Source organism: Solanum stenotomum, chromosome 1 (genome assembly GCF_019186545.1).
Source record: "Solanum stenotomum isolate F172 chromosome 1, ASM1918654v1, whole genome shotgun sequence".
NCBI classification, from domain to species: Eukaryota; Viridiplantae; Streptophyta; class Magnoliopsida; order Solanales; family Solanaceae; genus Solanum; species Solanum stenotomum.
In genome coordinates this window covers 6,367,635-6,386,278 of record NC_064282.1, presented here as the reverse complement: position 1 = coordinate 6,386,278, position 18,644 = coordinate 6,367,635, and the positions used below count along the sequence as shown (strand labels likewise).

The following is an 18,644-nucleotide window of genomic DNA, read 5'->3' as shown; positions in this document are numbered from 1 at the left end:
ACTTGTAGAGAAATCTGCAGCTTTTGATCCACGAGCTTTCTCTAGCTTCTTGTTTAAAACAACTTTTGATCCACGAGCTTTCTCTAGCTTCTTGTTTAAAATTCTTGGTCCTCTTTTTCTGAATTCTGAAGACCCCTATTTATAGTTTTAGAATATGGGAGTTGTGATTGGAATAGAATTCTCTTCAGCCAATCAGATTTAAGTGACATGGCATATGAGCTTTATGGAGCGGGCTTTAATTAAATTCATATTTATTGAATTTAAATAATTAATTTAATGATATTAATCCATAATATTTATTTGGACTAATATATTAATGAATTTAATATAATTCGAATCATTTTAATAAATTTATATTTAAATAAATTTTAAATGATTACAAATTGATTATAATGCTTTTATCAAGTTCTTATACCCACAAATATATACCCACTTTACCAACTTTTTTGTTGAGTGATACATACAAAGTACCTACTAGTATATAATATATTAGAGATGTTAATGAGAGCCTATCACGGGCATTTTAAATTACAATTCTAATATTGGTGTCAATACCTTAGACGTTTTTCTCTTCCAATTGTCATATTTTTATTCTCATTTTCTTAAAATTTTAAAAGTCCTCCACGGTTGAACTTAAGGTCAAGAAAGACGGGTTAAGGAAATTAAATAGCGAAACACATTTAGAGAGTGATTGATAATGTGTGGTCAAATGGTAAATACTCCTTCATTTTGCACATCTAATAGAAAATTAAAAAAAAAAACTTTAGCAGAACCAATAGAAACTACCAAAGGAAAAAAAACGTAATAATTATTATTAATGTGTATTTACATACATTGTTATTCTTATATAATACATTTTCTATTACATATGTGAATTTTTTTAACCTTACACAAGTTTCAGAAAAAAATCAAAGAATTTGTGATCATGAAATGTCATAATATTTGTATGACTACACTTTTTTGAATCTTGTAAATTTAAATGGCCAAACACATACACAATCCCTCAAATTTGTCCTCATTTTTCATTTTGGCACTCCAACTTAGTCTTGTTCCATTTTAACCCTTAAACTCCATTTTTTCTGTACCATTTAAACACTTATACTAATTTTTATGATTTATTTTTATTTATGTTCTTCAATTGCAATTTCTTATTTTTTTAAAAAATAGACGTGTGCCTGTTAATTTTAGTAAAAAAATTAAACATTCGCGAACGAACATAAAAAATTTCAAACAATAATATTATTTTTTTGATATTTCTCTGTATTTTTGCATGAAAATAAATTGACGAAAGTTCTTTGATTTTGTTTCTTAAATATTCAATTAAATTAAATAACACTACTTTTTTTTTTTTTTATAATCTAGGCTATCTAAATTTAACGCAAATACTCACTTTTAATTTTTAATATAATCAATACGAATAAAAAAACCCATCTTCAAAAAGACTCGACTGACTTTGTTAATAACACTACTAAAAAAAGACTCTTGTTCATTGCTAATAACACTACTAAACAATGTTAAAACTCGACTGACTTTGTTAGGTTGTCGTTGATTTTAAAGAAAGAAAACCAACACAATTTCATAGGTTATTTTTCACACAAAAATCCGTAACACTCTTAAAAAGAAATTATTATTTTTTAAAAAGAATTATTTTTTGTTAATTTTTAATTTTTTAACTAAAATTAACTGACACATGTCGATTTAAAATAATAAGTTGCAATTGAAGAATATATATAAAAATAAAGAAATCATAAAAATAGTATTTCGTGTTAAAATGATACATAAAAAATGAAGTTTAAGGGTTAAAATGAAACAAGACTAAGATAAAGTGTCAAAATGAAAAATGTGGACAAGTTAGAGGGGCTGTATATGTGTTTGGCCAATTTAAATATATCATATTATTTGTATGATTATAAAATATATCTTAAATTTTATTTAATTTTGCACAGTTTAAAAAATTTTTGATGCTTTTCCGTTTTTATAATATACGGAAAAAATATTTGAAGTATAGTAATTTGTAGTTATTCCGGCATTGGAGGTAAATTGGAAGGTATGGTGACTGAGGTGGTAGCATGAATCGGTCTCAGTGTATTTCTTTCTCCACGCAAAGGGCACGTAGGTAACATTTTTTTTCCGATCGCTTTCCTTGTGACGCCGGCGAATAAAAAAGGAAAGCGCTGCGGAGATCATCAGAAATGTGGGTATTTTACCTGATATCGTTACCCTTCACCATCGGAATGGTGGGTCTAACGTTTTGGTACTTCGCCGGACCAGACGTACCTCGTTACGTTCGTTACACCGTCGGTTACACCTGGTTCTGCTCTCTATCTATCATCATCCTTGTTCCCGCCGATATCTGGGCTGTACGTTTCACTTTCCCTTCCCTTTTTGATCCTTGCTCATTTTCAACGACCGATCACTTACATAAATTCTCAATATTTCATTTCGACCCGTTAGCTGGTACAGATGTAGCTGTAGCTGTAGCTTGGATTTGGGAGAGTACATAACGTATACAATATTGTGAGAATTCATCAGAAATTGATTAGCTTTACCTGACCTCAATCTAGCTTAATATGCATACTTGCATTATTTATTCATTTCTAGTAGACAAGGGTTTAAGCATTGTTCCTGTTTTGTGCAGACACTATCCAATCATGATAAGGGACAAATATCTTTCTTTTGGAGCTGGTCTTATTGGAGTACATTTTTACTCACTTGGTGCGTTACAATCTCTGATATTAATGTGGAACCATATGCTTAATTCACCATCCTTGATTGCTTACTGAACTGCTTATTGAACTGCATTGTATTGGTTCTGAACATAGAAGAATAGTAGTACTTGAAGTGCATTGTTTTGGGTTTATCTTCTTTTTTTCAATAAATTTTTTAAGCTGTTTGTGATCAGGACAATTGTTGTATTGTTAGCCTTTTGGGGGTGAAGGATTAACTTTTGAATTATTGACATATGTAGAAAAATACGAGTTTTTCTGATTAGTCATATGAGGAAAAGTACGAGTATTGGTAAGAGTATATGTATATGTACATCAATCTTTTCAGAGTTGGTCCACATTGAATTAAACACTGAAAACTCGCAGACTGCCACAGGCATCTGATTTTGTTCAAATCTGTAAGTGGATGATCATTTTTTCTCGTACCACCTATATCAGTGCTCCTCAACTTCTTAGTCTTACCGGTAGTTTATCACATTAACTCATGGCTAAGATTTGGAAAAATATATGACAATGCTTTTGCTGAATATTTCATGATGGTTACAGTGTGATTTCTTTGTTCAGATATACTCGTCAGCTTTCTTTATGGCTTTATCTGGTGCTGTTTCCTCTTTAAGTTTTCCAGTATTGGTTTGTAAAATGTTTGGTGTGTCTGTGGATACTTATATGCCCAGCTTCTCAGAATTTGACTCTCAAAGGCAAATACCATGCAGCATTTGGTATGCTCTACTGCACCCATCCACCGGAAAAAGAATGCAACTCTAGAATCAGACCCCTCTCAAAACAGTCAAACCAGATGCCGAAGCCTTATATTTCTGTCCTTATATTTTATTGATATTCAATTGGATATTACCAGTCTTCATTTCCCTTGATGAAAAATGGAGAAGACATAGTATATTCAAACTGCCAAATGTAGCTAATAGCTGTTATTGCTAGATAAAGAGTGGTTTTCTGTAGTTTCAAGTTTCATTAGATATTGCTTTATTAAAATTTGGATGACACTGGTTGGGGTGTTTCTAACGAACGAAGTGCTTTTTATCATACATTATGGCTATTTTCAGGGTTGTGGTGCCTATACTTCAGGGTTATGAAGATGCAGGGGACTTCACTATGACTGAAAGACTGAAGACTAGTGCACATGCAAACTTAGTTTTCTACTTATGCGTTGGTGCTATCGGGCTTTTTGGACTTGTCTTGCTCATTGTTGTTCAAGAATACCGGTTTATATCTAACTCTCTCAATAGTTTATGTAGACTGCCGCCACATGTTTCTCTTCTCCTGAGTCTGAGTTTTGTTGTTATAAATCATAGTTGATTGTTTGTCATTGGATTATGTTACATTTTCTTTGATAAAAATAAGCGCACTGGTTTTACAACAAGACAACTCTGTTTGCCAAGTGCAACAAAAGGCTGCAAGGCATTCTTTTCAAACTGTGCCGCGGAAGCATCTTGGTCAAGTAGACCACCTCTATTTTGGGATCAATGAGCTGACCAGTTAGTCTCTATATTTAGAATTGGTAGTAGATAAAAGCTGATGTGATTCTTTAAATTTTACTATCTAGACAGAGCTTACATCTATTTGGTCATGTAGGAAGCTCAGGAATTAACGAGACATGGCTTAGTCTGTTCTTTTTTCCTGCAAAATTGTTTCCACGTTTTACCACTCCAAGCTTCAATTTCCAACCATTGATCCCTTCCTTCCACTCTCAAACTGTGAATATAAACATGCAGGATAAGAAACATTCCTGGTTTTGCCATGGCTTGCTCCAATACATTTGGTCTAGTCACTGGTGCATTTCTTCTTGGCTTTGGTCTAAGTGAAATTCCAAAAGGCATCTGGAGATGTGCAGATTGGACAACTCACCAAAAGATTCTTTCACACAAGGTGGCCAAAATGGCCGTCAAACTTGATGATGCTCATCAGGAATTTTCAAATGCAATAGTAGTAAGTTCTGTACTTGACACGTGACGTTCTTCTGTAATTGTTCATAACAAAGTCTAATTGTCAATACACCTTCTGTGCTTGTTAACATTTATTTCTAAAATATTTTCTTGACAAATATTTCGTTTTCTTAATCTTTGAAAAAGATTAGAATGCTGTAACTAGACTACAACTTCTAATTCCGGGGATGAAGTATGTTTAAGATGGAAAACGTTGAAGAAGATACAACGAGATTTAACCCGCAAGGGTGGTTGAGTTGGTGAACTCCAAATGGGAGGAGGGGGTCTCAAGTTCGAAACCTCTGCATGTTCTCTCAGTCGAGCTTGTCGCACAGCGCTTGCCTAGTGCAGTTTATCTCTTCTGTGCGGCTTACAGCCTGTTACACTGGCGCATGGTTTATCCTGTGCACACCCAAAGGGTAGCGGCTGCGGGTTCCCAACTACAACAAAAAAGGATACTGAGAGATTTGTTTTGTAGTATGTTGTTTATAAGAAAATTCTAGGACTCGCTAATGCATTTTCAAGCTGTCTTGTCCCATTTTACCATTGTGGTTTAGAACTATACAAGACTTAATCCTATTGTCTGCCACTTCCGTCAAACCGAGCAACATGTGAATTAGGGATCTCCACATACAAATCACTAGAAGAAAAGGGAGAGCTCAAAGAAGAATTAGGTTCATTTTTGGCATTCTCCACCAATTTCAGCTTCAGTTGTTGAAGTTATTTTCATATCTTTAGTGCAGTTCCATAATTTTCCCATACTCCATTTATAATCAAGAATAGGCTAGCATTACATGTAGCTGCTTTTGAGACAATTGGTGGGGTGGTTTGATAGTATGTGCATGCATTTCTCCATCCTGGGCTATCTTTGCTTTGACTGTTCATTTATTTGACCTACCTAAAATGCTGCTGTTGGAGCAAAGATTAATTTTGTTGAAGATGAAGAATTCAAAATTTCTCTTCGACCAGTAAAGATGTGATTTCACCCTTTCAGGTTGCCCAAGCCACGTCAAAACAGATGTCAAAGCGTGATCCTTTGAGACCTTACATGAATGTCATAGACAAGATGCTGAGTCAGATGGTAATCATGCTTTTGTTTGCTGATGATTATGCCTCAAAGCTTCATATTAACAATTTCGGCACTTCTATTCTTGTTTAAATGCTTCTTTTCTCATATCCATTAATGCCTGTTTTACTTCAACTGCAGCTTAGCGAAGACCCCTCTTTTAAACCCCAAGGTGGAAATTTAGGAGAAAATGATATGGATTATGACACTGATGCAAAAACAATGGCTGCACTTAGACGTCAACTCGAGATAGCTCGAGAGAAATACTACCGATACAAAAGGTACATCTTCGTGGCTGACACAAAAGTTTTGAGTACATGTGGTCCATGGTTAATATTTTGGATCATAAGTGATAAGTCATGCTGTATAATTGGTTATCCACAAATGTTATAACCTGGATCCCCACCCCAGGCTTTGAGACCTTTATTTTGAGTTTAAGAATGATATTAATTGCTTAGGAGTTCATTCTGCGCTGGTGAAAAACTAGCCCAAGAAAATTTTCCTACAGCTTATGGCTGTGAGGGTCATGTTAGGATCCTGGTATCCCTGAAACCTTCTTCTTTTTATCTTATCTAATTCCAGATTTGAATGTTAATAATTACATCACGTCACGTGTAACTCTTCTGCAATGGTCTTAATAGCTAGTATTTCCATCTATGACAACTACACTGCTGTAGGTTAGTGGCTTAATGGTTCTATTTAATGTTTTTTCTGCCCCCTTGTCTGTTGAAATTGAACCCACTTAAGCTCTCAACTTTTATGAAAAATGGTTTATTTGTCTAAGAGGGAAATACTGAACCATTACTATATGTTTAATATGCGTAGAGTAAATTAATAAACTAGTACTCCCTCTGTCTCAATTTAATTTTGACCGTGAATTCGGGCTTGGAATCTTTAAATTTTTTAAGTAAAATTTGCATACTTAGAAATTACGTAAAAAGTACTATAAGTCACAATAATTGACAATTCAAAATATTTGTGAAAAATTACGGTCAAAGAAAGATTGGTATGAATCTCGAAATTCAAAAAGTGCCACATAAACTAGGACATGCTATCTGGGAATTATCTACTCAAAGAACCACATGATTTATGGGTGAAACACCCAACTTCATACATTCAACTCATGCAGTTTGATATTTTATATTACATTTCGTTGATGCACTAATAATATATAATTAACTCTATGCCTCTTCTCTAATACAGCGAGTATATGAATTTTGTAACTCAAGCACTTGAGCTGGAAGATACCATAAAGAACTTTGAGCACCGTAGTGGCACTGGATGGTTTGCTCTATCTCCTTTCTTTCTTGTTACCTCATTTTCCATTAACTGTAGAAGTCTAGACATTTTTGGTAAAGTTTTAGAATCATTGTACCCCTAATTTATATGAAAAGACAGATTGTTGAGTGTAGGATTGTAGTAGGTGTTCAAATTGATCAGAATGAATGTGGAGGATTCATATAGCCAATCAAAATGAGCTTGGGATTGACGTAGTTGTTGTTGTTGTAGCAGTCTTTTATAGCTATAGTCCTGTATGTATCTCTGTGAAGCAGTAATTAGTTGGTAATTGTTCAAATACCTAGCGTGTTTTCTGTACGAAGATTCATGGTTCAGGACTTAAAACTGATAGATGATGCAGTGAACCGGATGAATCAAAGAGTAGTGCTCTCCTTTACTTCCCCTAATCATGTGCTTAGACCTGCCTGCTAATTCTGTTGCATAGGTTTTGACTTGGCCAACATTACTAATTAAGTTCTTTTATTTAAGACCAGTAGTTTAAATCTTCATATGACAAGAAATTGATAGAATGAGACTTTGGCATTCAATCTCAAAAGAAAGTGAAGGGAGGGGAACTGACCTTTCGCTTTCACTAGGGGAAGTATTCTGCTCACTTTCATGTTGTTTACTTGATTCTATAGCAGAGGTACAATTTGAGCCGAGGCATGTGCAGTAGTAAGACAGTATATTTAACTTTTCTTTGATGTGAACTAGTCAGGCTAGTGGTATAAGGTATACACAATCTGGTGTTGCAGGTTAAGTTGTTTGTGTTGATATCTCAATTGACTCTAGGAATTTATTTCTTCTTAACTTGGCAGGAAATATGTATCAAGCTTCCGGCCTGAAAGAAGGGGAAGATTAGGGTCTATGCTGGACATAACAGGTGATCGTCAGATTTTTTTGTTCATTCTGTAACATAGGCATTCTCAAATTCTGGCATTTCTTGAAACACTTCCTACTTAGATGCTAAGAAAGCGGTACATTATGCTATAATTCTGATTTTCAATCTTGATGATGATCTTTTGATTATGTTTTTTTTTTGATAATGAATCCTGATGATGATCTCAAAAGTAGAAATTTGGTAATTCTTATTGGAGACAACCTCTCTGCCATCACAAGGTAGGGTTAGGGTTGCATACAAACAACCCTCCCTAGACCCCACTTGTGGGATTATACTGGTTTGTTGTTGTTGTTCTTATTGGTTTGAGATACATAATCCTACCTTCAAAATCTAATATATTTGTGGAATAATGTAGTTTCTGGTTCTTATAGGTAAATGGCGCAGGCAAAAAAACGTATTTCCTATTTTTCTGTATAAAACAATCTAAGAAAATGCAGCTTCATTATAAATGATCATACACAAAGTACAAAATAAAAAGAAAATTTGAATAAATGACCAAATACAATGTGATTATTAAGTTGCTCCCCTGCAGAGTTGATTTGGCGTTGTGTATTGGCAAAGCAACTTCAGAAAGTTTTGGCAATCCTCTTAGGCTGTATGTCGGCTTCTATACTTCTTGCCGAGGCAACAATTCTACCAAATGGAGTTGATTTATCTCTCTTTTCTATTCTGATTAATGCCATGAAAGAGCACGAAATGCTTGTACAGGTAACATTTTCTCTGTTTTTTTTTTGTTTTTTGTTTTACTTCTATCCTCTCTTAGTTTATTGAAATAGAATCTTTTAACTTTGTAATGAATGAAACCTTCTGCCTGAAGACCTTGACTAGATTTGAGATAGAATTTTCCAAATAATTATTTAGCAATAATCAACACAACATTGTGATACTGTTTGCATCGTTTATCCTGTCCATAACTCTTCTGAACAGTGATTGAACTGTGAAGGTGCTTTTTTTCACTAGTTGTTTGGATTCCATATATGATCTCAAGTAAGATGGAGGAAACATGTTACTTGCTAAAAAGATAGACTGAACATGTTTTTTAAATTCTATTTTTCTGTAGCTTTCTTTTGTTCCTTGCTTGGATCATGTTCTTCTGCACATTTGAAGTAGAGGTAAAAATGTGGTGGAAAGAGTTAGTATTGCCATACATGTACTTTTATAAGCATTGCTTCCTATTCTACAGTGCTTCTCTCACGTTTACAGGTATTCTCGTTGTTAAGATCTATGAGATCAATAACTNATTTTATACCTATATATATTAGAATTGACACTCCTGAACCAAGTTGAAGTGTTGGTTCAGCAGTTCAGGGGCCACAAAGTTCCGCCTTGTCATTGACCTAGGCGTTGGGAGTTCGAGCCTTGCTGAAGCCTATTTTTTTTTAAAGGCTTTCAGCGTTTTTTTTTAACTTTTTAGACAACTTGTGTGCATACTACTTTATATTTTGACACCCCTCAATCTAAATCCTGGCTCCGCCACTGCATACATGTACTTTTATAAGCATTGCTTCCTATTCTACAGAGCTTCTCTCACGTTTACAGGTATTCTCGTTGTTAAGATCTATGAGATCAATAACTTTTGTTAGTATGTGCGAGTTAGAGGGAGACACTATGTTCCCCCTTTCTTTTAGCTTGAATCTTTTGATGGCGCTTAATGTTTGATGGGTATCTTTCTCCAGTAGATGTAATCAAAGTCAAATGTTGTTCGGCTTCTTTCCTTGAAAACTTTTTTTTTTTGATGACAAGGGAAACCCGCAGCCGCTACCCTTTGGGTGCGCACAGGGTAAAACCCCCGCTCCTATGCAATAGCTCGCAAACCACATAGGAGAGGTAAACCGCACTAGGCAAGCCTGGTGCGACGAGCTCGACGCAGAAGACAAACCCCTTGCTTTCGCTGGCAAGGGGTTTCGAACTTGAGACCTCCAACATGGCAGTCCCAAGCTCAAACCACTGGGCCACCCCGAAGGGTTCCTTGAAAACATTTTAAATTATTCATGGAACAAGAAGAATGCAGAATTTGCATGACCTTTCTCTCTTTGGAGAAAAGAGTTTAATTAGGGGTAGATTTATAGGGAGCTCACCAACAATGTATCGTCTAACTTACATGTCCCTTGGAGATTATCGAGTGGTTTGACTACTTATGCTATTGTATAATTTTCCAACATATGGAGGTCACCAACTTTCATTTTGACATTAAATTGAATGAGTTACTTTCTGGCTTGTGCATTCATATTTATGTTTTCCCGTCTTCTTTCCCTTGTTTCTTGTGCAGGTTGCTGCCTTTATTCCTTTAATGTATATGTGTATGTGCACATACTATTCCTTGTTCAAAATAGGAATGTTGACATTTTATTCATTGACTCCAAGACAAACAAGTTCAGTCAGTTTGCTTATGATATGCTCGTACGTCTCTTTGTTCTTCCTTTTCTTTCTTAGGGGAATTCGCAACCATTCTCTGCCTAATACTGCTTAAAATGAAAATGTAAATTATATTAGGATGGTTGCACGCTATGCTCCTCCTATTTCATACAACTTTCTCAACCTTATCCATCTTGACAACGGCGCAAAGACTATCTTTGAAAAGGTAAGTAACCGATCAATATGTTTTTTTGTAAGGCCAGAAGGTTTAATTCCAGGAAATATGTCGAGATATTATCAAATATTGGATTTTCTTGTGAGGCATAAACACAACTCCTTTTTCTCATTTTGCATGATTTTGATTGACTTTCATGAAGTTTTAAAGCATGTTATGTAAACTGTATATTTTAAAATAATGATTGGATGATATGAAGGAGTTGTAGAGATGCCAAATAAATTAAAATAATGTACAATTTAAAAAAAAATGAAATAATGTAAATTAGATTACTATATAAGATCAGTAGATCACAGGTTCAAGCCGTGGAAACAACTTCTTGCAAATTTGCAAGGTCCAAGTGTGGTCCACCCTTGCCCGAACCCGATGCTCGGGGGAGCTTAATGCACCTGGCTTCTCATAGTAATCGTATATTGTAAATTGACTTTTTCGAAAATGATGAACTTTGTCATGTAAGTAAAGAAGTTATCTTCTTGGATGGACTAAAGCAGAAAACAAGTCCAAGAAAATGAGACGAAAGAAGTGAAATACAACCACTCTGAAATATTTAGCTTTCATTCTTGCATCAAAGGAAAGATTTTAGGAAGTTGAAATATGTACTTGGTCCACCGTCCCAGTTTATGGGATGTTTTTTGACTGTGCATGGAGTTATAGAAAGATTTTTGAAATTTATGGTCTAAAATAGCCATAGATGTTTGTGTGGTTATAGATCATCTCATGAAGGGTAAAATGAGAAGTTTAAAGTTAAATTATCTCTAAAATATAGAAAGATGTCATTCTTTTTTAAACAAACTAAAAAGAAAATACCATTACATAAATTGGGATGGAGGGATTAGTATTATCCTCTTTTGGAAAATATTTTCTGACACATTTAAATTTGGGAATTTGGGTTGATATGGTGTAGTCATAATATTCGTCAGACAAAAAAACGGTGTTGTTCATAATACTTCATACTATAGCTTAAGAAGTTCTATCTTGCTGCTAACATCCTTTTTGGCTATCATGATGATATAGAACCATTAAAATTTAGAATATAATTAACCAATAAGGATTCGACAAGAAATCTTAATGGTCAGTTTATTTAATATTTCTGGTCTAATCCTAATACTAAACCAATTCATCTTTTCCTAATCCGCTTGCAATTGGTAATTGGATGCATATAAACAAGTAGACACAACATTAGGAAGTAACTAGAAAAAGGAGGGAGACGAACAGATATTGAACTTCCATAAGACATTCATCTTTCTAATTGACCACACAAGTTGATGATTTTTTTGAAATTCTATTAATGCAGAGAATGGGGAATATTGATGATGCAGTCCCATTCTTTGGAAGAAGTTTCAATAAAATTTATCCACTTATTATGGTCATCTACACCTTATTGATTGCGAGCAACTTTTTTGATCGAGTCCTTAGCTATTTTGGGAACTGGAAAATTTTCAAATTCCTGAGTGAAGAGGCTGATGATTTGGATGGATTTGATCCCTCAGGACTCATTATTCTGCAAAAAGGTTAGTATTAGCATTTATCCTTATGTAAAGCATGTAATTGGAATCATTCTGCCAAAATTCATTTGTGGCCTTGGTATTTTTTATTATTTTTTTTTGGAAATGGTGGTCTTAAAGAGGACAGTTTAAAACAAGTAGTTTAAGACTTTCTGTCAAAACAGGTAAAGCACAAAATGACTTTGATTTCACTTCTCAGAACGTTCTTGGCTTGAACAAGGACATAAAGTTGGTGAACTTGTTGTTCCATTGGCAAGGAATTTCCAGAATGCAAGTTTGGATCTTGAATCTGGCAGCAATAATATGGTATGTGATTCTCGGAACATAACATTTCTTTCCATCAATTATCTGGAAAATATTAATTTTGTAGATGTCATTTCATTACTCACATAAATCCTTGGTGTTTTACACTATGGCGTCCAATATTTTACAATATTCACCTTACTTCCAATTGTTACTTTTTCTTTTAATTACTGCTTTGATTTGCTTGAGCTGAGGGTCTTTCGGAAACAACCTCTCTATCTCAGAGGGGTAGTGGTAAGGCAGCCTGCGTACACTCCACCCTCTCCAGACCCCACTTTGTGGTATTTCACTGGGTTTGTTGTTGTTGTGCTTCCAAGTGTTACCAAACTGGAGAACTATATAGCGAGGCTGGTTTGTCGCATTTAGATCCTGTGGCAATTGGACACTTGGGTATCATTTATCCATTGAAACAGTGTTAGATGTGGCCTAAGTGTGCAAGTTTTATTTGGTTTTACAGTGCATGTCTGAATTGTACATCGTGAACGATTCTTCTTCCATATTTCATGACTTTGGGTTTGTATTTGTAATAAAAGCTCCATGGACCAAAATCATCGACAAGACTAAGGGAAGAAGATAATGTTAGCCATTCAAAACCTCTAAAAGGAGAGTCACAACATGAGAGCAGCAAAGAAGAGATCAATGGAAAGTACAAGGCAAAAAGAGCTAGACAGATGAAGAGAGAAAATAGCATGAGCTCAAATGGAAGGAACAGGGAACGCTCCTTGTCACGGGATGAGAACTCCATGATGGATTTGCAAATTCAACCTTCTAGAGACTTATCCTCGACTTGGAGATCAATGCAAACAGGTTTTCGCAACTTCAAGTCTAACATGGAATCGAAGGGATTCATCCCTTTACATCAAGTTCAAGATGCAGGACACAGTCGTGCTTCCTCAACTGAATCCCTGGATGAAATATTTGATAAGATAAAAAGACCAGCTTCAGAGTCCACAAACTATGACAGTGATGATGATGTGTATGAAGGCTTGAAAAGACCAAGGCCAGGCAGATAATATTATGTAAAAAAAAAAAAGTGTCAGAGAGCAGCGGCAGCCTACAAATTTTGTGTGAGAATGAGGATATTGGTTGTAAAGTTTGTTCAATATTCTTTTCTCCAAATAGTAGGTTTCTGCAACTGCAGATCTTTTTGGCGTCTGTTTCGTTGTAACAGGTAGTAGCATAGTCATTTTTCAACCATATATATATACGTATATATATACAGAAGAGCATATAATCCTCAACTTGAAAACTTCAGAAGAGTTGGAAACTCAAGTTTCTGTAATGTCTCACTCTGTCACCCACAGTTGTTGTATTTTGAATGATATTAATAGATGTATTATCACATTCATTTTAGCACTTGCTATATTTTTTTTCTAAAATAGGAAGATTTTTATCACCACAATTTCCCCGCCATCCTTTCTAGGAAATATTTTTTTAGTTAATTTCCTATTTTAATTCCAGTAGAAACGTTATAAAGGAAATGTGCAACACAAAATAACAAAATGCTTGACAGTTTGAGGGAAAATATTTGCTGGAGAGTAATTTTTAATTTTGTCCGCTTACATTTAAAAACAATAATTGTTGTAATTGAAAAATAATTTTTAAGTTTAGAGCTGTGTTTTAAAAGAATCTGTTGGGATTTGCTTCAGAGCGTTCGATTGTACGCCCTATACACGTCCAATGTTCGGGGCTTGTCTAATAGATCTTAAACAAATTATGTGTTAAATTCTTTAGTTAATATTATTGACCATTTATAATTTTGAATAAATGAATGATACTTAATATTTTTTTAATCTATAGAAATAAGAAGATTGAAAGTAACTCAAATAACAAGTTGTAGTATCACATTTTTACTATTTGGTAACACTGTGAGGGTGATTATATATTACATAACATTTCTTTTAAAAATACATAGCGAAATTTTACTTTTTCACTATCATTGGTCTTCATGTTTTTGCCATATGTCTCAAAATTATCATATTTTATTATTTAGCTATTTGAAAGTAAATGATACTTTTATTATAATATTAGTAAGTTTTATTGAGTATTTTCTTCTAGAGGGTAAATTTATGATAATAATATATTTTTAAAAATAATGATTCGTTTATTATTAGAAAGTTAAGATATTAGAGTTAATTCGCATCTCATAATAATTTTAATATCATTACATTATCTATACTCATATAATCATGTTAGAAATTTTATTTTCTATGAATTCTCTTAATCATGTTTGTAATTATTTCAAACTATTGATGTACTTTTATATTTTTGTGTTATTATATTATTATACAATATCGTAAATTAAAATTTTAAAATTCATGGAGCTTACTCCTCGCCTTATACTAAGTAACACGCTCCATCTCACGCCCTCACATTTTAAAACACTAATTTAGAGAATCACAGCAACAAGAAAATTACATTGAGAACGAACAAGCAACATTTCAAATTATTTTTGTTTTTATTTTCGAGGCAAAACAAATACTCCCTCCATTTATTTATTTCCGTTAGCTTAAATATGTTATTAAAATTAAATTTTTTTTTTAAAAAAATGACATTTTATTAAAAAAAAAAAAAAGGGTAAGTAGACATACAAATTGAAACCATAGTAGTAGACTAGTAGTATAGAGCGCTCCTTACGCTCGACAAAAAAAAGAAAGGAATTAATTCGGTACTGTTGAGATTAATAAGTTTATGAATAATTAGTTAGTTAGTTTAAACGGTGTTACTTTCACAGAATTAGTTAGTTAACAGTTTTGTAGTTAGTTAGCTTTCTGTTAGCCAGCTGTCCTAGTTGTTAGATATTTTCTAATTTTCAGTCCTGTATATATATAGCTCACTGTATCTAGTTCCAGTTCAGTTTTCATATTTTCAGAAATGAGAAATATGCTTTCTCAATTAACTCTCTCTTAATCTTGAGTTCAGTAGGTTCTAGAATCCACCATTAATGGTGTTTCTCGCTGTCTTCATTCTGAGTTTTTACACCCTGTAACAGTGCGTCCAATCTTTCCCGCCCAAAACTCGGTGGCCCCAATTAATTCGGTACCCTTAAATACGCCGGCGACGGTGACAGAGCAANCAGGCTTGTTTCAGGTTACCTGTTCCTTTTTCTTTCAACTGTTCTTCAGCCTTCTTTTACTTTCCTACACATTCTCTTCTCCATTTCTGTGGATTGATTCTACTGTATTAAAATGGTAGAAGTCACTAATCTAGAGGTAACTAAGGGAATTGAAATAGGAAGTGTTTTATACCTACATCTATCAGATAATCCAGGTGCACCTCTTGTACCAGTCGTCTTCGATGGAATTAGTTATAGATCCTGGAGGAGAGGCATCATCAGATCTCTGTCAGTGAAGAATAAATTGGGTTTCATCAATGGAGATTCTAAGAAACCACTTTCTACAGACCCAGACTATAAGCAATGGGAAAGGTGTGACAATATGGTTACATCTTGGATCCTAAATTCTTTGAATAGAGAAATTGCTGATAGTGTAGCATACGTGGACAGTGCTTTAGAATTGTGGACTGATTTGGAGGATCGTTATGATCAAACCAATGGTGCCAAGTTGTATCAAATTCAGAAAGAGATCAATGATCTCATTCAGGGAGTTCTGGATGTAACAACTTATACACCAAGATGAAGAAACTTTGGGAAGAATTAAGTAGCTTATGTATCAAGAACCACTGCAGTTGTGCATGTAATTGTGGAGCAAAAGATGTCATGCACAAGGTTGAATAGGATAGACGATTGATTCAATTTCTTATGGGTCTTAATGAGATTTACACAATAATCAGAGGTAACATTTTGATGATGAATCCACTACCATCTGTGGCACAAGCTTTTTCCCTATTGATACAGGAAGAAAAACAGAGAGAGTTTAAATCAAACAACCAATTGTTTGCTGAATCCAGTTCTCTTGTTGTTAGCTCTTCAGGATGCTCTTTAGCTGCTAATGTTTCAGGTACTTCAAAAGGTCAGAATTTCCAAACAAATTACTCATCTGTTTCTCCAAATCGTAGAGGAAGACCATTCTGTGACCACTGCAAGAGACCAGGCCATATTAAGGAGAAATGTTATCAGTTACATGGATATCCACAGAATAACAATCGATCTCAGAAATCTCAGTCTCATGGACAGCAAGGTTATAATCAATTCCAAAGACAACAACAATATGAGAATTATAGTCCCAATCAGGCATACAGAAACAATAACAAAGGGAAAGGTGTGGCAGCTAATTCTGTGGGGCTGTCATGTGACTCTACTATGGAACAAGGATGTGGCTCTGGGGTCAAATCACCAATCAGGACATTGGCATCTCAAAGGAGCAATATGGACAGCTTGCCTACCTACTTCAGCAATTTCAGGCAGAAAATTTAGGCAACATGCAGACAACAAGTCCTGCTGTGAACTTTGCAGGTATCATTGCATGCACTTCTTCTATAGTGTTTGACAAACTTTCATGTGAACGTTATAAAGCCAAAACTGACTTGTGGATCCTAGACTCATGTGCATCACACCATATGACATTTAACAAACTCCATCTCACCAACATTTTGCCATTACCTGAACCAATGTTAGTTAGATTACCTAATGGCTATAAGGTTAAGGTCACAAAGGTTGGAAATGTGCAACTAGCTTCACAAATCACACTATACAATGTCTTATTCATTCCCTCTTTCAAGTACAACTTGATTTCAATCAATTCCCTAGCTTTACATCTTAAATGTGTTGTTTCTTTCTCTAACACATCCTGTCTCTTGCAGGCCCCTTCACTGAAGAGGCCTCTGGAAATTGGTAAAGCTCATGATGGTCTTTATCTCCTTTGCTCAGACTGTCTGTAAAAGAGCAAACATTCCACTTCATCTGAAAATCCTACTACATGTCTTTCACTTCATAGAATTGATAGGTTGCATTGTCAATGTAATTCTCATTCCTGTTTGCCTCATCAAAATGTAATAAACAGGTCATCTGACAATAAAGACAATACTATTTCTGTTGATAGCAATGTTGTTACCACTGGTGTTGATACAGACTTGTTGTGGCATTACAGACTTGGTCATGTTCCTTTTGTTAAAATGAAGAGTATATCCTCAATACCTGTGGTTTTCTCATCCAAACATCCTTTCTTTTGCCCCATCTGTCCCATGGCAAAACAGACTAGACTACCTTTCCAACAGAGCACTCACAACAACACTGCTATTTTTGACTTAGTCCATGTTGATTTATGGGGGCCATACCAAACACCACACATGACAATTTTAGATTCTTTCTTACCCTGGTAGATGACTTCAGTAGGTCCACTTGGACACATCTACTCAGTCATAAAAGCAATGCCCTGCATGTTATTAAAACCTTCACATCCATGGTTGAAACCCAATTCAAATCTGCCATCAAAATAATTAGATCCGATAATGGGCTTGAATTCACCAATACTGAATCCATCCAATTTTTTCAGTCCAAAGGTATTATTCACCACAAGTCTTGTCCATACACACCTCAACAAAATGGTGTGGTGGAAAGGAAACATAAATACATTCTTGAAACAGCTAGGGCACTTCTTTTTCAATCCAAACTCCCTACAAAATACTGGGGAGAATGCATTCTAACTGCTACCTATATAATTAATAGACTCCCTTCTGCACCTCTAAATAACAAATGTCCATATGAAGTGTTGTATGGGCTGAAGCCTTTTTAGGCAGAATGGTCTGGTGGACCCTTGTACTTGTATCTATTTGTATTGTGAACCCTTATACTTATCCTTTTGTCATCTGGACCCCTGAACCCATCCAAACTCAACATTTTAAACACTTTTTTTGATGTGGCATCCTATGTGGAAAGACTCCACATGGAGCGTGTGATACACACAAGGTAAGAGCGTGAGATGCCTTAAAAATAAAGTAACAGTCAGATTTTGACCTTTAAAGGCCATCTTTCTTCTTTATTTTCACTCAAACACCATTGTTGGACAAATTTGAGCTTTTTTCTCCTCTTTTTCTCGATTTTGTCTTTTCAAATTTTTTTCTCTTTTATTTTTGGTGCCTTTATTTTTTCCTTCGATCTACTCATCTTTTTTTTGTGTGTGATTCTATTGTATTTTTGTTTCATCTTTTTTTTTTTGTGTGGTTCTATTGTATTTTTGTTGGTTTGATTTTGTTGGTCTTCACAATGACGGTTCGATGTTGCTACTGTGGAATATATGCTGAACTAAAGACATCAAGAACACCAACTAATCCTGGAAGAATGTTTTGGGGTTGCCAAAAATATTCATCCGGTAATGGGTGTGGATTCTTCCGATGGGCTGATGCAAATGATTCAACATGCCAAGAACAATACAACA

General features: G+C 34.7%; 1 protein-coding gene across 4 annotated transcripts in view; it reads left to right on the top strand.

The window, feature by feature from the left end:
* The window catches only part of LOC125853602 (uncharacterized), a 54,283-nt gene extending 40,685 nt beyond the window's left edge, over positions 1-13,598 (top strand). Inside the window, exons 2-15 of one of the 4 annotated variants that reach the window (XR_007445182.1) lie at positions 2,129-2,360; positions 2,639-2,715; positions 3,788-3,946; positions 4,457-4,670; positions 5,661-5,747; positions 5,874-6,013; positions 6,936-7,016; positions 7,829-7,893; positions 8,444-8,619; positions 10,181-10,311; positions 10,405-10,492; positions 11,918-12,012; positions 12,206-12,312; positions 12,843-12,968. Coding sequence is in view for 3 of the 4 variants with exons in the window: in XM_049533325.1 (XP_049389282.1) it covers positions 2,193-2,360; positions 2,639-2,715; positions 3,788-3,946; positions 4,457-4,670; positions 5,661-5,747; positions 5,874-6,013; positions 6,936-7,016; positions 7,829-7,893; positions 8,444-8,619; positions 10,181-10,311; positions 10,405-10,492; positions 11,796-12,012; positions 12,206-12,312; positions 12,843-13,322 (2,190 nt within the window). In the remaining variant the exon portion in view is untranslated. The other 3 variants (XM_049533325.1, XM_049533326.1, XM_049533328.1) reach the window with 3 other exon arrangements.
* The last annotated feature ends 5,046 nt before the right edge of the window (positions 13,599-18,644 follow it).